At 38.2% G+C, this 25,372-nt stretch overlaps 1 protein-coding gene across 7 annotated transcripts in view; it reads right to left on the bottom strand.

The window, feature by feature from the left end:
- STARD9 (StAR related lipid transfer domain containing 9) overlaps window positions 1-25,372 on the bottom strand; it is a 107,481-nt gene that overhangs the window by 78,312 nt on the left and 3,797 nt on the right. For 3 of the 7 annotated variants that reach the window (XM_084521374.1, XM_084521373.1, XM_084521372.1), the window contains exons 2-3: window positions 14,755-14,824; window positions 11,990-12,106 (exon numbers count right to left, since the gene is read on the bottom strand). In XM_084521374.1, the coding sequence (XP_084377500.1) occupies window positions 11,990-12,106; window positions 14,755-14,824 (187 nt within the window). Of the gene's footprint in view, window positions 1-11,989; window positions 12,107-13,291; window positions 13,392-14,754; window positions 14,825-18,271; window positions 18,426-24,744; window positions 24,797-25,372 lie in introns of those variants that run through there. The other 4 variants (XM_084521376.1, XM_084521377.1, XM_084521375.1 and 1 more) reach the window with 4 other exon arrangements.

Genomic DNA, 25,372 nt, shown 5'->3' on the forward strand with positions numbered 1-25,372 from the left:
CAAGCATACAGAATTTATGTAAAGGAAAACAATGTGAGGAGCTGGAAGCAAATTTCTACAACCCTCTGAAATCTGTGTTTTCAGACTAGAAATATCTTTAAAGCATTCTTTCAAGTTTCTACGGAATTGAATTTAAGTTAAAAACAGCAAAAGATACATAAGCACAGGGAGCACTTAAGCACAGAAGTTCTGCAATATGAGAAAAAAATCTCACTGAACGAAATCGAATTCATATCAGTTATTCCTCTGGATGCTTAACACGATTCCACCTTTATCTATCCATCTCTATTTTAAAGCAGCTATGAAATTGGCTTGGTTCTAAAACGAGTTTCAGAACCAAAAGGAGAAACTCACACACAAAGATAAAAGCAATTAGGTCCTATGTTCTGTTTAGCTACTGAAAAGGCCAGGGAATTCAGAAACTCATGCAGTTTAAAGTAGAACTTGTGTTCCATTAGGAAAGATGCCATAAAATTTAGCAATAAAGAAAAAATATTAGTCACTCATAAACTTCTCTGGCCATTACTTTCACTCATTAAGAAACAGGAACGCATCTAAGAGCATCAGATTAAGATAGGCAAGAAAAAGGGCCTCAGAGCAGCGTCACTTTGGACAGCATGAGGCTATCACACATGACTTGCATGATGCAGGGTAATCCCAGTTACCTGCAATAACACTGCTTATGTACAAGAAGTTCCCAGAGATGCTGCGTGTCCCTGGAGAGAGGGGTGCAAAAGTTCAAAGCATACATGAGGCAAGTTCAAGTTCATTAGAAGACCTCATTCATCCCCAGTGATGTTACCAAAGTATTACCCATGAAGCTTTCAACATTTTGGTTCTAGCCAAAAGTAGTTTATCTATTGTTAACTCTGTCAGCAGTTACTGAAATGCATTTGCTGCTACCACAGCAGAACACACTAAACATAAACTAACACAAGATAAGACATGTCTCCTTTCATTCTGTTCTTCAAAGAAAATGCTTCTTTCTTGGATGCTGCTCTGCTGAAGTCTGATTTAAGCACATTAAAGAAACTTCTGCTAAAGTTAACATCTGGGCAAAACTTGTAAAACATGGTCTCGGAAAAAATAAGCTATCAAAACAAAGCAGTCTTGCGCCAATAATTTCAGCTCCTCTTTTTAGTCATATTCTTAACAAAATGTAATCCTACAAAGGCTGATTCTACACATGAAATACAAATACATGTACATCCTCCCTGAAAGTATGCCTACTTTAAATTGAATAAATATGCCCCCCAAATTTTCTCTCTCTACTTCTCTGACACTAACTAGAGAAGGCTTTCCTTACCCTCTGACATTGATACATGGGCCTCTGCCCGTGAAATCACCATGAAAACAAAAATAATATAACGAAAAATGAGGTAGGACAAATTAATCGATTCTGGGCTGGATCCTCACAGTTCCTGAGAGTCATTTAGTCATTTTTCAGACCCGATGTTTTACTACTTAGGTCTGTCACATAGGATGAGACATATACTTTTTAGAGAATGACTCTTCTCTCCATAAGAAAATCCACCAACAACATTGTAAGGTGCACAGTATCGATGATGCAACCCAGGAATATACTCTCAAAAATGTATGCGTATGCAGGAGAGTTATGTCTGAAAATTCAGGATGGAACACACTTGGAATAACATTAAAGCAGAAGCTGAGCCATATATTAAACTTCATAGCTGTAATTTCAAATCAAGACAATCCTCACAGGCACAAAAAAGAAATCCAGGAAAACTTTCATTGCCATTCAGCACTTTGGGAATATGACTTACCAAGTACGGATTGATTCAAATATTCCATTCTAAAACTTATTATTCTGCAACTACTTCACTTGACAGTGATATAGTCTGGTAAGACATACTTCAAAATATATTTGCCAGCCCAAGATACAAAACGTTATTATTTGTGCTTCGGCTGAGAACGTCCTGACTTTAAAACACTGAAGTTGCAATGTTATATAGTGAGAACATATCCATAAAAGCATGTAAACCTGGGGGGAAGAGAACCTAAACTAACATTCAGAATTCAGATTTTACTGTTCTAAGGCTACAGTAAATGTTTCTACAGTGAAATCATTTTATTCATCTTCACTTTTTCTTATGTGATTTAGGAGTGCTGCCAACAGAACCTTACTTTGCAGAAAAAGCACAATTGAACAGAGATGTTAATTTTGCTTTTCACAACTGAGCTCTCAGGGGCAGACTTTCTGTTGTTTAAAACCAAAACAGATTTGAGAGTCAACATGCAGGTGCTCAGATCCAGCCAAAAGGATGATTCATTCAGTTTGTCTTCAAGGCCACACACGCTTCTCTCTGAGGCGTATCTCAGTTAACAGAGAAGTATAAAAGTTAGCTACTAGCACAGATAAAAAGAGAAAGCACAAATTAAAGTCTCTTTTTGTTGTTGTTATAATGGAACAGTTGCTGTTCATACCCAACATTTAATAAACAGTCATACAGGGCACACGCACATCATTTAGGTATTTCAGTCTTTAGCTATTTATGTATGCAAGTCCAATCTCATTGCTGCAACATGTCAGAAACATGGCACGTTTTCAGAAATAAACAAAATGGCTGTGTTGATCTTGACCACAGCTGCTGCAATAAATGCATCTCACTATTCAATGCTAGCTTAATCCTACCCAATAAAATCTTTCATAAGCCAGCCGCCCGCTAAAGAAAAAAAAAACAAAACAAAAAAAAACCAAAACAAACCCCATGAAATAACACCCCCTCCAACTTGTTTCAGTCTCCTACTATAAGTCTATCAGTAGCGCACCCTTCAATCCAATGCTTACAGAACTTGCACACCAATCAGATCTTGGATACTTTGTTGAAACTCAGGCAAATTTTTCAGTAATTTCAATTCCCCAAATACCAAACTAATTGTGAAGTTATTCACACAACACTACTAAAAGATTAGGAAAAACAAACAAACAAACAAACATTGTATGTTAAAAGCTAGTCTTAGATCAATCTTTGGAAGTTCCACAACTGTGATCTTCAATTGTGTGTGCAATCGTGCTGTGGAAACACTTGCAGATGAAGAGATTTTGTTCACAGAGAGATGAGAATATGGAATGGTCTCCATTTTAGATTAAGAGAGGCAAAGATCCTGTTCTGTTGTAAACAAGGAAGAACTGTAGTGTACTTACTTACACAGGGGAATTGAAATTGTGAATATTCCTCTCCAAGTAAGAAAGAACAATCAGCAGCTGCATACAGCTTATCTATATTACAGATTTAAAATATATTTACCTCTATAATAAACCCATAAGTTTAAAAATCATCCTTCTAAATAGTTGTATTCTGGCACGTGACTTCAGGAAGTCTGCAGGTCACCAGTGCCAAGTTCTTGCTTTCACTTGCAAGACATGCACGGTTACAGAAGAACTGTAGATGAAGAACTTGCAGGCTCACTGTGAGATGCATGGCAACTGGCAACCCAAAGAATTTGGTATTTTTATTTTTTTTTCCTAAGTTGCTGTAAGCAGTTAGAGATCCTTTTAATGTTATCTAGTGAATTATGCTGCCTGCCTATTGTAAACAAAGTACTCTATGTACGCAGGGAGCAACATTTGGTGCCTATCAGGGAAACCAAGCAAGTGCACATGAGTACCAGCAGATACAAAAAATGGCTACATTCAGAAAACATCTTATTTCACTATTTGAAGCAGGCTTTTTGTTGTTGTTTGTTTTCTCAACTTTTTACCAATATACTGGTTAATCCTTCTTTATGTATTTAGGCTTCATATCTGAAGTAGACATGCATTAGAGTTGTATATGAATACAAATAACTACATAATTATTTCTTTCAGTTAATTCAGTGCCTTATTTATTCACAACCAAAGGGGTTATATATTCAGGAGGCAAAAAATTAGTGTTACTCATAGCAAATTGAAAATACAATTGATTTTTTATGTCCTCCAAGGAAGCCTGCTTTGACATTTACAGTTATTCGATATAATTCCCATACAAGTTTTCTGCAGAGCAAAGTAATCTCGGTATAGCCAGAAAGAATGACTTCATCTGATTGTGAACTGAACACAGCAGCTGTGTTGCTGGCAAAAGATCCATAATATGTGCTCATGGTGGTTTCCCTTCCCTCCTCACAACCCTTTATATACCGATGCAGTTATTACACAAAAAGCTTTTATCTTACAGCACGATCTCCTTTTCTCTTCTGTCTCACTCTGGGTTGGAGAAAAACAATGTTGTGATGGAATGCTTACTGCCTTTGAAATATTTCATGAGAAAATGCCATTTACACCCACAGCCTCTGCTGCCACCTTCTTCCTTATAATAGAAGGAGGGAAGAGAGAAGAGGATTTGAGGGGAAGATGAAGAGAGAAGGAATTGAGAATTTTAAGAAATTTAAGTTAGCACTTAATCCTAAAAATTATAATAAAGTGCATATGCCAAATAAAGGATTTTCAATTTGTCTCAAGAACTGACAAGACAATTAACAACTTCAATACCACAGAGAATACATGGAGGCATAGAAGTGTCACAAACTTCCATGAGAGAAAGGAAAGGCTCCTCAATTCAAGTTCTTCAGAAGTGCACTTTGATTGTATTAAAAAAAAAAAAAAAAAAAGTAAATAAACACCACACCACAAAACAAGAAGCAAATACAGTGACTGTCCCATGAACGGTCCTAAATTATGTTGCAATGTTTCAGTTCCTAACAGCACTGTTGTACATCATTTACTCTTCTATACTCTAAAGCAAACATTAAATTTAATATCACACTGAAGACCTTGCTTATTAAAACAAGCATATCGGTTTCACCTTTTGTTTGCTTTTCAGTTACACTCTGACAGGGGGATAAGAAAATCATCTACCCCTCTGCTCCTTTCCCCAGCTATTGTTCTTAGCTAGAATTAAAAAAAGAAAAAAAAAAGAAAACACAGCACCAAACCAAATACAATAGCATGTCAAATGTGATGAAAAGCAATTATGATACTTTAAAAACAAATTAGAAATGGAAAAAGCTGTTTCCACAGGTCATCTATGTTCAGTCATGGGAGCCTCCTTCAGTAAACCTCATTTCTGGGCTCAAAGCACAGAAATAAAATATCTCCCTAATGAAAAAAGAAAAAAAAAACAATGACAGAAATAATTAGACAATCAAGCTAAATGGTGTGTCTGAAAGGAAGGGAGTTCTCCCTAGCACAGTATACATTTGCATTGGACATACAGAGAGATCCTGTATGACTTGTTACACAGAGTTTAGAGATAAACTGTCTTGAATTTAACATGTTATTTTGCTTTTAAACAATCTGGTAAAACCCTCAGTGGATCAACTGCACAGTGTAAACACACACACAAAGAATCAGTCTTTCTTTCAGTTCACAATTATGTTAGTAATTTAGTTATATTAGTAAGCCAGTGCTAATAAGGAACAGTTTCTGATATTTGTAGTAGGACCTGTTTGCATACCCCTACTGCTTTCTCACTGTAAACCCCATAAGATCACCCTTTTCTACATGCATCATATCACAGTGCAACCTCCATACACAGGGAAATCAATATTAAATCATGAAAACAAGGTTTTGTTGTGTAGATAGGCAGACATCTCTCATCGATATAATCTTTCAGGGAAAAATATCTAAGACTGTATCAACACTCAGTTGTTTACAACAACCTCTGAGCTCTTGCATTGCTTTCCATCTTGTTCTTCGGCCATGAAATTTTTGGTTAAGTGTTTTTATGATTCCAGCATGGGTCACAAAATTACTGAAAATGATAATACTCAGATACTGAAGGAGTATTCATACCTGCATTATCCTACTGTGCTATGTCAAATCAAAAACAAAATCCTCACCAGCTCATGCCCAGAAGTATGAAATACCCTGACTGATGTCAGTATCAGGCTTCCTTCAGGAAGCAACACATGAGGTAAAAACACTAAGGTCTAAATTGTTTATCAGGGAGATCATAATCTCCATTTAACCAGTGCACTAGGTCACAAAACCTAAGCTTAGAATCTTCAAAAGTTGTTTCAGAGACCTGGATGCTAGTGAAATAAGTGCTTAAACCTTTCTGGGTCTCACCATTACTACCATTCATAGACCATTAGTCATGGGATGTATTCCTCTTATCAAAAGGAACAGATTACTACACATCAGTTATCTATGGCAACTGCTGTGTTTAAATACCTGCTCTTACATCCTGTGGGTCAGTCTGCCCACCACAGTTACTGTGGATACACAATAACCGGATGGCTAGGATGGCTGGAGGGAAGCTGAGGACTAAAGTTTTAATAAGCAGCTAGAAGAATACTTAATACTTGCATGGGCTTCTATAGTCATGCAGAACATTCTCAAGATTTTGTTCAACTTTTTTGTCTGTGGGGTTTAAATGGGTATTTATTTAAGTTTTACAGAGGTTTTAAACAAGTTCCTTTGCTTGGTGGAGCTAAACCAGACTTGAGGAAAGGTTTATTAAGAGCTATTTTAGGTACTACAAAGGAAATTTGAGAGATTGAATCAGCCTGTTCTATGCCAGATAAGAGAAGTGCTACAATTTAAGTAAATTTACATTTAGATGGTTATTTGTGGCACAACCTTAAAAGTTTCAAAGCACCTAAAAATTAATTATGGATTATTTATTATATGAATTTTTATTTATTTTTATTTATTGGATTATTATATGAATATTAATTAATATTCAAAGCACCTAAAAATAATTATTACTCATCTATCAGAATGAATCACCCTCTTTGAATCTGCCTATTAGGCTAGAAATTATAGTCCTAAACAAATACCATTACAATATCATTACCAAACAACATTACTGCCTTACAGGTTTGCAGACATTTTTATTGCAAAATGGAAGCATGTCATGAATCTCTATTGAGGGTAATCCCCTAATTACACAATTGCCAGAGTAATAACTTCCACATTGTCTTCGGAAAACAATCATAAGCTACACACAGCTTCCTGAAGACATTTGTGGAGGAAGTACAAGGGAGGACAAAGCAGGAGTTACTCTTACTGAAGTGTCCCCCTTTACTCAGACGGGTTTTGTACAGCATCAAGTTCACCTTCCAAAAAATGGTTAGTACAAGAAAGCAGGGAAATGTGGGGAAACTCTCCTTTGCTGGATGCAAATGGTAAAGTTTAGGTGCAGGCTTTAAGCATTCTGCCATTGTGAAGTCAAACTAGTTCTGCAGCGTCAGGGCAAAGAGAAAAAGGAACAGAAAAGTGACAGGAAAAGGAACATGGACAGAAACATTGCACTTGCTTGAGTCTCTTTTATTCCCCTCCTCAAAAAAGAAATCTTCACAGTGATTTGTATTTGACAGTGACTGACAGGTTTGGAATAACCATTCCACTGTTCATAACCATGGAAAACACAACAGAAGTTGCAGAGGTAAGATCAGAAAAACCATGCATAAGCTTTTGCTCTTAGATGCTTATGGTCTTTCAGAGTTATCTTTTGTTTCTTATTAGCCCATCAAATGTTGTGTTCCTGTCCTCTATTCATGCTTATTTGTTACCTGTACTTTCTCCACTCACACACAATCTTTTGATATTCATTTTTCTGCTATGTAGCACTAGTGCCTTGTTCACCTCATGTACATCGAATGATTTAGTGTATCTGCTTCCTTTCCTTCTTTCCTTTAGTGACTGCTTGATTTAGCCATGACTCTTTCCTGAGGTTATTTCTGTTCCTCTATTTTGTTTATATACCAACAGATCCACTTAGAATAAACTTGTCTTTAAAAAGAGAATGTAGACTCCCCTTTGTAAATAATTGCACTGTGAAGGGAGATGAAAACCTCAGCTCTACATCAATGGGGAAGTATTCACCTGCCCAGTGAGAAAGCAAGTGACAGGCTAGGCTGTGTTGGGTCTGTCTGGGATGGAGTCACCTTTCCCTGCAGCAGCCCACACAGTGCTGTGCTCTGCACTCGTAGCTGGAACAGCACTGGTATCACTCCAGTGTTGTGTCTACTGCTGCATAGTGCTGGCACAGCTTCAGGACTCCTTCCAAGCCCCCAAGAGCCAGCAGGCTGGGGGTGGGCAAGTGATGGGGAGGGGACATCGCCAGGGCAACTGATCTAAACCAACCAAAGGGATATTCCATAACACCTGATGTCTCAGCAATAAAAGGGGGGCTCTCGTGGGGGAGGGGGCTGTTCCTCCTGAACAACCACTAAGCATTTTGAGGTCCCGCTTCCCAGGACGTGGCTGAACATCGGTCATTAATGGGAAGTAGAGAATATTTTTTTTCCCTTTTCTCTGTGCTTCTGCACAGACTTACTGTTTCTTTTTCTCCCCATTCTCTTTCACTAAACCATTCTCATCTCAAACCTCGAGCTCTCTGTGTTGTATTTTCTCCCCATTCCTCTTTGAGGAGAGGGGGAGTGAGAGAGCGGTTGTGGTAGAGCTCGGCTGCCCACTCAAGTAAAACCACCACACAGGCCCAAGGACCTCCAACTGGCCATATAAAATCAGAGGGCCCTTTGCAAAACATAGCATTCAGTTAACTTGGAAAGTGAACATAGCACTTACACAGCTCAACTATTTCACAAATCTTAAATTTTTTGAAGAATTCATTTATCTTCTAAAGGAAGACTAAGAATTCAGACCACTGCTATTATACATTTAAATTAAGCTTACAAATTACTGAGTCATCATTAGAAACATTAGATTCATATTTCACCAGGAGAGAAATTAGGATAACAAATCTCCAACTTATATCTAGTTCCTCACAAATGTTTTGAATGAGAGAATAACTGATTTGCAAAGACTATCCACTTGCTGCGGAAGTCATCTTCTGAAGCCTACTGCTATCCAACAGATTATTTCTGCTAAGAAACCTACTTCCCAGACATCAGCAGTAATAGGCTTGTCTTTTATTAGTCAAAAAATCAGTTTTGTTTTTAAATTAACCAACAGTCCTCTTTTCAGAAATATGACAGGGTTTATGATCTTTATGTAATGCTAATCAGGAAGACTTGTATATCCCTGAAGTGAGAATTATTTTTTCAATTCAGCCCAAAAGAAACACATAGGCAGTAACACTTAAAAATAATTTCTATTTTTGAGATTGCTTCAGCTCGTTGAAGGGAAAAGGACTTCTAGTTAGAGTGCTACTAAAAAAAAAGAAGAGGCATATAGTCTGTTACATAGGCATTATTAATTTGGTTCAGTTCCTCTTCATCTTACTGTATTACAAGGTTTGCTCTCCCCAAACTAAAATGAAAAATATCTCTTCCCTTCCCCCCTTTTAAAGTAAAAATAGGGATAGAAGAAATATTAACATGAACATATCAGGAGAAACAAACAAGGCATGCAACATGGATCCACGTTTTGGCAAATAGAAGTGGAATACAGGTAGGTGGCAGAGAAAGCACTTTTTAAAAAATAAAAAGAACAATAAAATTGAATTTTACATCTAAACTTTTGAAAGTACTTACACATGTACTTAAGTACTTAACAGAGTACTTAGCTCTGTCACAACTGTCTGTGAAGTACACAATCAAAATACATGTATATAGGGAATAAAATGCAGTGTGTAGTCATCTCTAGAATTCAATTCAATTTCTGAACAATTCATTGTTCAGAACCTGAACAATGTTAACATCCACATTAAACTCTAACACATATTCAGAGAAACAGATCTGTATCTTCAAAATCTTATTTTCATCTGGGCACTACAATTTGCAGCCCTACAGTTGTTATGGATTCTGTGACAATAAAACAAAAAGAGCTGCCATGACTTCATTTTTATATCTCAGTCCAGAGGACAAAGTAAAAGGGCAGTTTACTGAAAGACAGCATTCTGCAAAAGTGAACCTGAAGGCAGATTCTTCAATCTGCCTTGCCTCCTCAAACAATACACCTACCATGTATGATAACAGTTGGCATGACATCTTCAAGGAAACAGTAATCCAAGATCAGCTCATGAAAGAAAGCTTTTACTGGAGGAAAACGTAACTGAACCTCCTGAGGCTGCCAATAGCATTATTGCTGTAAGGAGGCTTAGAAACTTTGACCTCAACACTGAAGTACTGATGAAAATGTGGAATTAGTACAATAAACTTCATTCATACAGTGTACGGGGCAGATAAAAGCAGACAAGCACAGTAAAGTTGCAGTATGCCAGCAGCCCTCTTCTAAATGAGATTATAGTAATGCTTTACTGGTTTTACAATCACCAAGACAGGTAAAAAGCCCAAGGAATTCACTCATGACTCCAGGTCTTACTCCAAGTGCCAGTCCCTCTTTAAACATTTCTTAACCCATGGAACAGGTCTATCCAAGGCTCGGCAACTCAATTACATGCAGCAGAACAGATATCCTTTTGCCAGCAGTCACATTTGGCAGCTATGCCATGAGTAAGGAAACTATGGCCTACTTACTTAATTTTCTATAGCCAGTGAATTCACGTTTCCCTTTCAGTATTTTTATTGGATAAAACTATATTCTATGTTAATGCAAGACTCCCTAAGTATTTGAAATACCTACTCAGATCCAGCAAGGAAGTTGTGCTGTTTATATTGTATTTGACATTCTTTTTCAGTTGCACATATATTTTACAACAACTATTACACTTTCTAGCCAATATTTGTATTTTCCATTTGGCAGCTCCAATCGCTTTTCATACTGAGTAGAGACAAAGCTGACTTGGCAGACTGTGTTTATCAACACTTCATTTGCTAAACCTTGTCAGTTAGAAAGCCAACTGTATTCTCAACAGTTCTAAAAACTAGACTTCTAGTTGTATAAAAGAAGCTTATGAAGACTACAACACCCAAATAAGCAAGTCAGAAAGCATAAAGCGGTTGGGGAGAAAAATCAACCAACACCAAGAAAAAAACAAAACAAAACAAAACACACACAAAAAACAGTTGAACACAAAGATGTTATTTGCAATCCCTACAGTGGAAGTTTATCTAGTGCTTTGTACTTCTTTAAAAGAGAAGAGTGCTCTTTTTTTTAAAAAAAAAAACAAAAAACAAAACAAAACAAACAAACAAAAAAAAACAAAAACAAACAAACGAAAAAAACACTTCCTGAATTCCCCAAATCTTTTCCATGTTTCTGTGCCAAGCAGGAAGTCTCACACAGTCAAGAATCTGACCCATCATTCTGATATCACCAAATTTAATAGTTATTCAAATATGGACTCCTAGAAGTAAAACAATTCTGTGCCCACCACCACCAGAAATAAGAATTTCACAGGACTCGGTCAGTCTTAAGTGATACTTTCTGTGGAAAAGCTTGTTTGTTTTTTTTTTGAGGAAAAACAAAGTTACACAGGTTGGAATGTTGGGAACAACGGCCCTGACAATAAATTGAAATAAGATACAAGACAAAGGTACAAGACAAAAAAAAGCGCGGTGAAAGCCCATTTTAATACTGACATACATATCTCTGAGTGCATACGATTATCTTTGGATAGCTTTGCAATGCATGTTATTTATTTAAAAATAGATTTAATAATTATTTTTTAAATAACAAAGAAAATATATTTTAATAATGAGTTCTTCAACCTTCTTAATCAAACACTGGAACTTCAAACTACTAGGAGTCATATTTAGTTAAGAGATTTCTGATAATTTAGCAAGAAATAGTGTTCAAAATAAACTGTAAATAAAATTTAATACTGCTTTTTAAAGATTTGATTACTTCACTATTGATCCTTTTGGTAGAATCACTTTGAAACTTTTTGTCTAATCTTAGAACTTTCTTCTTTGAGAAGATTCCTTTTAGGCCCCCTGCAAAATTGTCATTGCTAAGCTTGAGTCCTCAGAACATCACAATTAATGATCATTACCAAAGCTGGCAGACCCAATGAAAGCTTTCATTAGTTGACAAACAAGGGTATTGCAACCAATATAAGAAAAAGATGGGGGCAGATAAGAAAATGAAATTTCATCTAACATCTCGATCACTTACTTTAAGTGTGAAAATAAAGGACAGAACAGAGTGGAAAAATATATGAAGAACAGCATCACTTACCATTTCCTGAGATGCATATTTTGGGTCTTCAGGATCAACTGACCAATAGCAGTAATCAAAACTGAAGGCCACAGTCTTTTCTCTTGAGTCCCAAGTGCCATCAAGCCTATTGTCAGCCTGACAACAGAAGGAAAAAAGATTTCACTTCGATTTTGACTAAAAAGCAAGCATTTTAAAAAATAATAGGAGATTTATCTAGGATCTGTATTGTAGAAAAGGAACAGCAAAACAGTTAATCCTCTTAATTAATTTTCCTTTGATTCACAGACTGATGCAGGAAAGGCCTGCTGAAGGGTTCAGTTACTATAGATAAGGTTCTTCAGCCTATATTAGCAGGAAGGCTCCACAACTCTTTCCATGTTTCTCAATGAAACTGAGAAATGACAAGAGAACTGCATCAGAGAAGCAAGGCACAAAGTGAAAAGAACCAAAAAAAAAAAAAAAAAAAAAAAAAAAGAGACTTTCTCACTCTCTGTTTAAAAACACAGGCCTATTCTTATTTCCCCTTTGCTTTGTTGTGTTGGAAAGCTAATACATCTTTTGCTGTAACTGCACGCTACAGTGGCTAACCTCTTCCAGTTAACAGCAATGAGTGAAGCCTTTCTAAGCAGAGCAGTCGGAAATAATGACTGAAATACTGAAAATGAATCTACAGGCCCCTCTGACAGTTTTGCACATGCGTTTTGTTTTTTATTAAACCAATAAAAAGCAAAATAAAGTAGAAGTAATTTAAAGTTATTTTAAATTAAAGGAATTTAATTTATTTTAAACACCACTTGATTCTAAAGTTGTTACATTGATACAAGTACAACCAAGATTTCCTTTAGCCCGACTTAAGGCATTAATGAAACTATTGATCATCTTCAGTAACAATGTTTCCACCATGTTGTGATTCAGAGCTCTTTTTATGCAGTTACCTTTTATTTCCTTAGATTTTCTGTAGAAATAGATAAAGATGGCTTGCGGCACTGCCTTCCCATGACAGCATGTAAAAAACAAATAAAAACAAACAAACAAAAAAAGCCCAAGACGCGCACAAAAAAAGATACCTCTTCACCTCAGGAAAATACCCTCCTGCCTGACAGAAGCAGATCTGCCTGTACCTTGTGAAGCCTGGGATCTTCACTGACTTGCAGGGTTTTATTTTGTTTTGAACTAAAACCACCAAGTACCCCAAATACAATGTCAACATTGGTATATAAATATTAGTTTATGCACTAAGGTAAACTTACTTGGCTTCATTAAAGGCTGTCTAAATTTAGTTTACACAGAAAACAAACTCACTCCCTTTATGAAACTCACCAATTATGTAACATCACAAGAGAAAATGTTCACAATCTGGCTCTTGCATCTCCAAACAACCCTACCTGGCCTGTTGAGCCCACTTTATCTTCCCAGCACCCCAAGGCAGCCCAAAGCTCCTTTTTAAAAAATAAAGTTATAACCCACTAGGTCTCACAGGGCCCAGCTGGGCCCAATTACCCAGTGGCAGGACTGAGGCCTCCACCTGCCTACAGAGGCCTTCCCAGCTGGGGCCTGCAGCGTTGCCATGGCAACTGAAGCCTTCCCAAGGAAAATAAGGGACAGCTTACAGCTGGAGAGCTTTATCACACATACAAGGAATTAGGCAAAGTTATTTCACAAAGCAGTGAATCTCAGACTCTCCAAAGACAGCAAGCTTTCACACCTGACTAGCAGGGAGGAAATGATCACGCACTACTTTTAGCCCTCTTTTCAGAGAAAGTGTTGTCCTACCAAAAGCAACACAGTCAGCTCAACTGCCATAATTCTGACTGAGAACTAGCAAACTCTCAGAGCACCAGTGCCTCAACACCAGTACCAATAAACAAATGAAGTATACAGATCAGCAACACTTCACATCCATACGACCTCCTATACCACTAATGCTTTTCCTTCTTCTGTCTTCAAAAAAAGGAACACCCACAGTGAATACCACAAAATCCCCAAGAAAAAAAAAAAAAAAAAGTAGAGTCCAAAACCATTTGTTCTATTTTTGCCCAGGTTTCTGTTCAAAACCTTATGTATTTCTTGAGTCAGCCTGCTAGAATAACTGGGTTGCTCACAGATATAAAGAAATGCAAACTGCATCCATCTTTGAGAACTCCCACTATCACCTCAGTAATTTCATCTATTTGCCTTTCAAGCAGACAGATGTTTGACAACACAAAATTGCTTGGTTCCCATTCCCATTGATTCAGTGAAGGAACATGGCAGCTTTAAGTATTAGTATCTTTAAGTACAAGAGTCTAAAACACAGGGTTGATTCCCCTGCATGTGAACTCCAATGCTGTCAGTGGAAGACGGCTACATTACATTTATTCTTAAAGCTCTTGGTCTTTTACCAAGGCATGAAGCATAGAGCAAAAAGTTCAGCTATCTCATGCAAGTCAGTTACACTCTGAGTATAAATATGAGAGGAGGAGAGAAACATGGAAAGAACTCAACCAGATGTTAGTTACAGTAAGATAAGTGCAAAATCCTAAACAATTTACTAACAGCTTTGAATAATGGCATGCAGCCAGAGCACAGAAGCTTTGATAAAAGCAAAATACAGATAACAGTTAGATGCTACATTCCCTGTCTACAAACAAAAAGTAAAAACAACTTTCAATGCAAATCAAGAGCTGTGGAAGTTTAAATGTCTCCCTTAGTATTTCTTTTAAAGTGATCCAACAGTCAAACAAACAGAAAAGCATCACATCAGAATCATTACATTGAGAAACAGAAGAAAATAGAAAGCATACCTTTATATTTCTTACTGTTGCTACTTTGTCATCAACTTCTACAATCACTCTTCCTCCTTCTGCACTCTCTCTGGAAACAAAACACATTCAAAGATTCATTTAAAATATGAAGACACAGAAAAACACATTTCAAACTCATAAACCCCAGATACATGCATTTACTTGAAAGACCTTCAGTCCAGATATAAAACAAACACTTTATAAGACAGTACAATAGGAAGTTGCATTCACAGATCCTAGACAGGTATCATAACAACAACAGGGAAAAGAAAACAGCACTGTGGTCAAACAGGTTCAAAGTGCTTGTTCTCAAAAACAGAATAAAACAGAACTGTATTTCAGATTAAGAATTGTTATTCTAAATTATATTTATAAGGAAAAATAACGTAGGAAATGTAATTTAACTTTTTAAAAACTGCACTGGCATTGTTACTATGAAGTAGAGCACAGCCCCTGTAGACTGGCAGTGTTTTGTAGAGTATGGATCCACATCACAGACCCACAAGCCAGTTTTTGTCAAGTAACACTAATTTTTACCACATAATCCAAATTGTTTGCTACAGTCCTCAAACAAGTTATCTTTAGCAAAACAAAACTGTCCTGAAATGTAAACATACAGGATTGTTCCACAAGTGCAAAGGACCGTGTACTCATGTATATACTTGCACAAAATCCCCACTGAACACAGCTATGACTAGAATCTACCACATACAACTTCTGCTTCCAAAGATGAGTCGTACTAGAAAAAAAATGAAAGAGGATGTGGAAAGAGCGAAAAAATAGAATGTGAACAAAACAAAAAACTTCACCAGCCAACACCATTACAGATACTTCAAGTTGTGTGTTCTTATTTATAGGAGCATTGAGTTTTGTTCTCCTCAACAAGTAACATGGATTGTTTCTATACATAATAAGAGATATGAGAAAGAAGAGGTCAGCAGCCTGTTTATCTGACAGCAGAAAATAAATACACACTTTGATGCTAAGAACAGAGGAAAGATGTTTTAGCTGTCGTATTCCTTCTGTAGTGCAATTCCTTTGCACTCTGATATTGAAACAGCTCTGACAAACTTTGTAAGCTGCAACTTTATCACAGTGTTTGTTTTGATGAAGCCTAATGCCTTGGCAGAGCTGGAATAAAATTCAATTAGAAATAAAATCAATTTCATCCCTAGTGCAGTTTTATCATGCTTTGTTTAAAATTAAGCTGAAGGGACAGGCAGCATCAGTGATGATAATCTGTGCATGCATCACTTGGTAAACAGCTGGTTTGGTATCATCTGGTCAGTTAGAAACCAAATAAATTGGTTTTATTTGAGTTTATTTGGTTTTGTTTTACTCAATTTTAATTGAGTTAGAAAATTCAAACCTGATTGACCACCATTCATTTGTGGCCCCAAATCTCTCTTTTAACAGATTTCCTTACATTTGTATGAATACTGTCTGACCAAGTGCAAGCTCCTTTCATTGACGGCTAACTTTCAGACAGTACATAGCACACCACAGCCTGCCTTTGGAGTCTCAGTGTTTCCCCCCATTCAAAACAACATTCAAAATGAACCCTTAGGACACTGCTTCTACTTTTTCTATCAACTCTTCCACAGAGATGATCACTGTAGAATTTGAGAGCTTTATAAGCATGAAGAAGATTTGTATACATTTTAATCCATATGCTGTCCCCATTTTACAGCTAGAAAATAATGTTTTACCTTAGTGTCTCTGTGCCTCGCTTTACTAGTTTTGAGTGTTGAGACACACAGAACTTCGTAGCTTTTGTAATACATACTTTTGCATGGCACTTGACATAGAAAATACATACGCTGTTCAAGCACAGCTGCCTTAGGTTTCAGTCAAGTTGCGAGCATTCAGTGCTTCAACAACCACTAGAACACCCTTTTTAGATCCTAGGAAAACAATAAATGCTCCTGGGAGTTGCCTTACATACAGCTGGGTACCCAACAGTGGCATTAGAAGGTTCCCTAAAGAACAAGTGAGGAATGACAAATGCCTAAGGATGGAGGTTTGGGTTTTTACAGTACAAATCTGCAGATACATTTAATCTGTATGCATGCAATTTCCTAAATGTTTTGAAAAGCAAGTGTTTTCCTGCACAAGTAAATTTGGGGATTTTCATACCCATACAGAAACCTCTGCCAGCTTAGACAATGGACAAAACTCAGTTATCCTCTACAGCAGAGCAGACACAAGAGGAAATGGGACATTTTGGCTGAGAATTTCACCAGAATTTAAGAACAGCACAGGAAAGACAAAACTGGAGGGATCCTATAGGAGGGAGTTTGTTTCAGTTGCATATACCTCCTTCTCCACTGCCCCAGGATAATCTTGGCTTTATCCTGCTTCCTAATCCCATGACCACTCTCTATTTTTCAGTCCTGCTGTTACCCCTCCAGCCTTATCACCTCAGTTAGTTCAAGGAGTTCCTATAATCCTCCTCCCGCTATCTACACACATCATCTCTTACATGTTATCTGCTATCTCTTCTCTCTGGCCTAGCTCACGCATGCACATTCAATTTTAATATCCTCACCTGCTCTGCAAGTCTCAGTTCCCTTCTCTACTGCACTGTAGCTGTTTTGGGGCTACGTCTCTGCTCATAGTCACACTGTCCTGCTCTCCTTGTCAGTTCCTTCCAGTCTCTGCCCCCAATTTACTCCTATGCTCCAGAAATGAAGCAGTTTCTTCCTGGATACCAGATGAGGTCGGCAAACATCAATGAGAATAGATTGGAAAATCTTGCTATCAGTTCTTATACACAGGCTTTAATTGTGAGCCGGATAACACCAAGCTCCATTTATTAAGCCAATGGTCAATGGATGAGTTTTACAGGGACCATGCAAGCACAATTTGGCAAAAACAGATCCCTTCAAAGTTTTATCCACTGTGTTCTTGCAAGTCTTCACCAAGCTTGTTAAGAGTTTTAGTTATTTAGACATACGAACTGAAATGGGTGGATTCAGCTGGAGAACTCAGAAAATACACACCTGAGTCCCAGTTTTAAATAATTGGAAAATTCAAATAAAAGGTCACCCTAAGTTGCTTTTAAATATTTTAGAAGCAAATTTTCCCTCATCTTCTGTAGCAGCTGAACTGCTCTGGATGAAATTTAAAAATATGTAGCCTGAGGCAGGTGTTCGTGCATGGAATAATTTCAGTACCTTCCAATAGCTTTAAATGCCAGGGTGTTCTCATTACATATACATAAGGCAACCTCAACAACGAGCAGTGCTCCCAGCCCCACCAACAGTAATTACACAAAACTCACTGCCTGCAGCCCATATCTGCTGTACAAACCCTATGAACAAGTGACTTTACACAATGGGTTCTAATGACTAACGTACTCCCAGACCAAATAATTACTGAAGACTCAAGCTAAAGAAGAAATTCCAAATACAAGACTTCCAAGGTATGAAGATTATTCACACACAAAATTAATATGCTCATATTTATAAGCTTACAAAAACAATACAAACAACAGAAAACAAAGTTACCATATCACCTTACACTACAGCGTTATGATGATATCTCTTTGCAGACAAAAAACTTTATGTAGCAATCAAGTAGCTTTGTTCAAGTTTCACATGACAAGAAAGCCTTCAGCAAACATGAACAGAATAATGTCTCCCATTGCTCTGGGCACAGGTTCACAGCCTACTTTACGTGTCTCAGCTGCAGGCTGTTGTTGCAAAGGGCAATTTGTCTTCTCTCCAAAGCTCCACATGTGTTCTCACTTCATTTTTTGTATCTGATCTATGAATCACACCCCTATGCAATGACTCAAATTAGCTGTGATCAGAAAACAAGCACAGCAAAATAAATAAAAAAAAAACAAACAACAGTGTACCCCTGGGCCAGCAAGCTGTTTCAGAACATTGGATACAGTGGTCACACAGTTGGTAAAAAGAAAATGAGAAAGGGCATGAACATGCAGTGATGGGAATGGAGACCACTCCCTTCTGCAACAATTTACAGCTTGAGAGCATTGAGCATACAACAAGCCTGGACCTGTAGCTGCCCCCAGTCTTACAAACTCTTTGTTCAACCTCTGTGTAAACGTGTTTATTTCATACTTCATTTAGGTACAAACCTGGGCTTCCTTTCCCAAAGTTCTTTGGTTAATATTTGAAGTCTAACAGGTAAAGCACACTTCCAGCTGTTGTAGATGTTCTGACCTTAACTCCTGAGTACAGACACTACAAAAAAACACATTTGTCCACACAGCCTTATATGTGTGTACCATAGCATGCGTTTTACCAATAAAACAATCTTTCATCCTTAAGAATGGATGCTCTGCTCCACAGGTATGAAAGCTGTACAACTTGTACCAATAAAATCAACCCCAAAGTACACTTGTCTTGTAATATGTTTGACTTCTACTGCTCAGAAGTCACAGTGATCTTAACATTCAGCTTCCCTATCATCCCTTCTCTCTTTGAAAAAATGATGCTATGTGTAGGAAGTGTCTCTCCTTCTAGATTACTTTACTTTGCACAGACTACACCACCCTGCGTGAGAACAAGTTAAGACCACTTCATGGTATGTGAGCCCAGACAAGTCCTGGATCTTCCCAGAAACTAAGTTTTAGCAAAATGCAAACTCAGTGACAAAACTACAAAATGCAGCAGCAGGGCTGTAACAGGGAGCTACAACAGAGACCCAATGGAAGCAAATTGCTGTGGCAGTCCAGCCAAAAAACAGGGGAAGCTCAATGGAAAATCTCCCCTAACAGTTGCTGGTCCAATGACAAATCATTGTTGCAGCCCACATATAAAGCTAACGCAATCCCAGAGGGACAGCAGACACTCTGCAAGACCTGGAAGAACGAGCCAGCAGAAAAGAATCAAGGATCAAGACCCATGAGAGGAACATTGCCACATCTTGCTGGATCTCACTGAAATTAGGTCAGATGCAGTGTGCAAGTAGGTATAAAGAGCTGGAGGAAGCAGTGGGTGGGAAGAAGGGCAGTTGTTTAGTTTAGGCTTTATAAAATTTGCCCCACTCCTCCTCCATCCTCGCAAATAAGTCAGACACTTAAAGAACAAAGAAGCTGACTTTTGAAAGTTGCCTGTTTAAAAACACGTTCACGCAGTAACCCAAAAATACTGGAATCATTAACAGTAATGCCATACAACAGAACAGCTTCTACATATACTGACCACCTACTACTCAAAAGTAATTAAAAATATTAAAGCCAAAATATACCACTCAAATATGAGAAACCCTTGATAATTCGAGAAAGAATAGAGTATGTGTTTACTCATACAAATTTTGAAAATAATAGTGCAAAGCAATTGTTGCATGCATTTTATGCCTTTCCTGCCAATTCCCATCACCCAAACTAACTCCAAAACCAATCTCAGCCTATACTGAGATAGAGGTGGTAGTGCCAGCTCGAAAGCAGTACAGCAACCGTCACTCTGCCCCCTCTGGCAGAGATTATTGCTGGTGTGGGCAATCCCATTGGTTCTATTTTTTTTGGAACACTTCACTTAAATATTACTTTCCCAACTTTTCTAGAAATATCAGCCTTGCGCAGCCTCTGTAGCAAAGAGCATTTTCACACTCTGCTTACAAATACAATCAAAAGCACTCCCATGACGTACTTGGCAGGATGCAGGCCAGCACTCACTGCTACCTTCTCTGGGACTGTCGCTTCTCAGTGTGTGGTCCATTGCCACAGCAATGGATCACAAAATCTCTAAGTATGGTACAGCATTTACCAAACTACCTCCACCTGTACCTGGGACATTTTGTGTTGTCCAGTGGCACCCCTTGCAATCGCCACACCAGGAGTTGAACTATAATCCTGTGGCAAATCTAACCCAAGATTTTTTGGTCATAAAGTCTGAAGGTCTGTATAGGAAAGCCTTCAGGGGGTATTCAGATTTATCTTTCCATTACTAGTATATTGTACAGTGCCTCTGCCTCCTCTTTATTGGTGGCCTTGGCAAAGGTATTGTTGAGAACCTGCTGACTTTGCACCTCCTGAGTGACTGACCTTTGCCATGGAAACTAAGAAACAACTAACAGGACATATTTTCTAAATTATGCTACTGTTCAGACAGAAAAGACACCTGAGACAAAACAGATTGAGGACATGCCTGCTAAGTGGATGCAATGAGAAGAGTAAGAGTCTCTTCTGCTCCATCAGGAATTGTAGAGGAGAATGTCAAAGCCTTCAGCCATTGGAGCTTCTGCACTTTCCTGACAAGCTGAGGTACCTGCAACCACAACTTTCCCAAACACAGCATCCCTACATGACGCCAACATAATCTGTATCCTTAGCCCTGCTGCTGAAACATGGGAAAAATCACAAGCTGCGAACAGTCTGAACACATTCCCTTTGGCTAATGCAGGATTTGTTTTTATTTTTGAAGTATCAGCATTCAAGATAATTTACCTAAAGCTTGTTTCCAGTGTTTTTCATTATGTAGAGCTGCCCAATACCACTGTGGATATTTCTTTTTAAGTCCTAATTGTTTTACTGGGTCTTGCAAAAGAGGAGTGCACACCCAGTCAGCAATCTTCCTACCAAATTCAAAACAGATGTTCATAAATAATTTAAAAATCCATACTGAAGCCAAGTACACAAAGTTCACCAAGACAGCCCACTGCTGTAACAGACATGTTGCTCAAGTTAGCTTTCAAGGCTGCTTCCAGCTGGATAAAGCTTCCACTAGCTCTGGCAGCAGCTGACACAATCTGATGGTCAAAAAAAGTCACCTTTCCTAGTGATCACCATCATCCTAGTGTGGCTTCCTCCTATTCTTCTTTGCAAACAGTATACAGCAACAAAAATAGGAGTATTTGATGCAGAGATAAACACAAGACATTAGCAGTGCTCTTTAGGGATACAGGCCTGCTCAAACAGTTAACATTTTCTTGATCACACTCAGGCTTTTGCTATGCACCTCAATGAGCTCAGAAGGGAAGCACAGGATGGCCTCCTCTGGTGTCCCTGTCTGCACCATCTTTGAAGCCTTCTACTGCTAGAACAAGAGTGTCAGGCATCTTCCGTGAGCAATCCAAGTCAGAAATGCTCCTAATGATCCACCAGTGCTTTGAAGAGTCTTGTATGAAAGAAAGCAGCATTATTCCAGAGGCACTGAAGGGAGGAGGGAAGAGAACAAGAAAAATTCCTCTCATCTGTCATACCACCAGCATTTGAGAAGCATGAAATAAGGACAATTTCAACAACGTTGCAGACCAGTTCCACCCAAAGGAGATACTCCTCTACCCTTGATTTCCCAGCTGTTTACTGAGTAACAGGACAGTACAATTAAAAAAACTTTTGCAACAAAGAAATTCTGTGCAAAAGCCATGTGATTTCCATGCAAATCAGAATTTGGATACACTGGTCAGTCTTCATTCCACCAGGACAGAGCCTTTATCTGTGATCACAGTTAAATAAATGACAGTTTCACTGAATGCTGCAGTGCACTCTCATCCCTCTTGCTTAGTTCTCTCTCCCATTGCACCACAATCAGCTCCTACAGTGAACCCTCACCTTCTAAAAAACAGAGGTGCAGAACTGTCTTTTTTACAAAATCTATACTACAGAAGGAAAGACTGCAGGAAAAGATTAAAAGAGTACGATTAAAGAAAAGGAAACTGGGGAGCACCTAGCCAAAGGTCACATAAATTCCCTGTGCACAGTGTTAGCATCTCATCCTGTACTACACACAGGTCCCACAAGACCAACTTCCAGCCTCTGCACCATGCCCCTGGGGAGGTGTGCAGCTATCTCCACACATCCAGTCACATCATCATACATAAATACAATTTTGCCTCAGACAGAATATGTGGTCTTAGAGAACAAAACTGTCCATCACAGAGATGGTTTTACAGGTTATTTAATTACAATTTTCCCCATTTTCGCCCTACATTTTTCCTATTTTTCTCATTAAAAAATCTGATCCCTGCTCCAAAACATTCTGATGTTTGTAAAGCATTTCTAGGACTCGGGAGGAAGTGTTTTATGAAAACACAAAGCATCAGCTAGAAGGGCTTCAAAAGGCTGCAGCAGTGTTGTTGCAGCTGCATTTGCACAGGCAACACGTGAGAGAAGAGAAGACGATCAGCCTCTTACTTCAGAGAGCAGACTGCCAGAAGTTAGCGCCTTGTGCTCCTCCCAGCTTACATCAGTACAGGCACAGCGTTGTCACGCATCATTACAGAAGCATCACCTTCTGTGGAATGGGTTTTGTTAGCCTTGAAGCATTTGGTCACTCGGACATGCAGAGTTTTACCCTTTTAAGAAGCTACAAAGTCTGCCCTTTAAAAAAAGAGGTACAAAACTTGCTCTGTGTGGCTGCAAGAATACATCTGGGAGAGGCTGCTGATGCAGTACCCTTACAAAAACCACAGATGTGGCTTATGAAAACCACCTGACACTGCCAAGTATAGACACTGACAGAAAAGAGCAGCCACCTCAAGGATAGTTTACATGAAACTTTAAATAATAGACTGGGCAAAGGAAAATAACTAATTAGAGAGAGAGGAAAAGATGTCAAGATAACCTTAACAATAGACTAGGTTACAAAACAGGATACACAAACATTAAAATACATTTCTTTGGGAAAGGGACCTCCTTTAAAATAAAAAATTTGACCCTCAACTTTTCTTTCAAAAAACCCAGTTCTTATGTGGAAAAAAAAAGCTTGAAATCATGAACAATGCATAACCAATGGAGTTTGTGCAGATTTTCAGATGCAACTCTTAGAGGCTGGAAACAGTTCTTTTCTACCATCAGGTACCAGGCCCAAACCTCACAGCTTTTGAGAGTTCAACTACAACCACCTGAAAAGAGGAACTGTTAAGTAACAGGACACAGAGGAACAACACTCATTTAACCATCATAGAAGACAAAAATAACCTGCCATTTGTCTGGGTGTGAGAGGATGAATCACCAAAGTAGCAAGGAAAATATAAATTATAATATCCGATTGAGAAGGGTAAGGAGATAAAGTAGAAGACAGACATTTTGCTACACTGTGTTCAATGGCCAGCCTTACTCTTGATTTTGTTATAGCATGAGAAGTATCTAGCAGTACTAAACTAGCTAAAAAGTGTTTTCTACTCTTGCCTGTTACTTGGTGTTTCCTTTAGTTATACCTTTTCTTTTCACTGAGATTTTTCAGTCCCTTTGAAATCTAGAACAACTTCGCCATTTTCTTGAAAGGATGTAGTATTTTGCCTTACAGTTGAAAGTTACATCCATATGAAACATATGTTGAATAATAAAACTAAATTATAATCCATCCATTTTCCAGAAAATTTTTCACTTTTTTTTTTTTTTTTTTTCCTAATGTAGAATATACCTATTTTTAGGCAAGTTAGTTCCATACACATGCAATAGAGAAAATAATGGAGATAATGGCAATGTTCCATTAATAGAGATCTCATTTACCCAACACACACTTGGGTCTCGGAGCAAAGTTTAAGCCAGCTACAGAAAAGCATCAAAAAGAAGAAAAAAATGCTCATATCAACCTTTATAAGGAAAACAAATGCTCTTTTCTTACTAACCCTGATTTTTCAAGTTAAACAAAATTAAGGAGTTATAAGATGGAGTTTTAAGATGGAGGTACAAGAACCAGAACAGGGCCGCTTCAAAACATGCTTGAAAAGGACCACAGCAAGCAACCAGTGAAGAATACATGCTGCAAAGGGAACGTACTTGTATAACCAGGACGAACACATTCATTTTGATAGGGTAGGAGGGAGACCAACAATAGCCTCCAATCTGCTACTGCTTTAATTTTATTTTGACACAAATTTTAACAGCTGTTATGCACAAGATGCAAGGAAAGTTTTTTACCAGTTGCTACAAGTTACCATTCTTGTCAATAGAAGGCAAGATTGCTGCATTTAAGTTCTTGTAGTTATGCAGAAGCATGTAAAACACCTAATATCACAATCTATAAAACTGCCACAAGTCCTTCTTACAAAAAAATACTTCCTTCTACTTACCACAATGTGCTTAGAAATAACAAACGAGGCAGATCACAGCACAGAGACTAGTTAAAGAAGCTGATCCTACAGCAGGTTAATAAAGGCATACCCGGCATCATTTCAGAATGATTTTTAAAGCAATTCTGTTTTTCCACATAGTTTTCCTTTTTAATAGAAATTATTTTTAAATATTAACATGATAACGCACCAATCAGCATAGCTCTTCTCTCATCTGTTCACCACAGCTAAACTCAACATACTGCCAGATTAGCCTGATACACCGAGCGCTTTTCTGGAAATCTTAACACACAAACTTTCCCTACTACCTCAGGTAAATACCTCCCAGCCTTGGGCTTGCTCACAGCCATCACCTGTGGTCTTAAGGCCTCAAACTGAACTCCTCCTTCCCTATCCTACCCTCAAGCCTCACTACCTGCTGCACCACAGGACAGCCATTAGAGGATTGTGCCACAGAGAACAGCCGCAACAACGAAAACTCCTGCTGAGGCTCAGACTGTGATGGTAAACACCTGCACAGCTGGAAACTGGGTTCAGCTCTGCCACCCGGGACTACCCAGATGTTTCTTGGAAGCTCTCATTTGCCAGTGTGTGGAGGACAGGCTCCAGAGCTCGTCAGGGGACTGGG

Source organism: Aythya ferina, assembly GCF_964211825.1.
Source record: "Aythya ferina genome assembly, chromosome: 5".
In the NCBI taxonomy this organism is placed as follows: domain Eukaryota; kingdom Metazoa; phylum Chordata; class Aves; order Anseriformes; family Anatidae; genus Aythya; species Aythya ferina.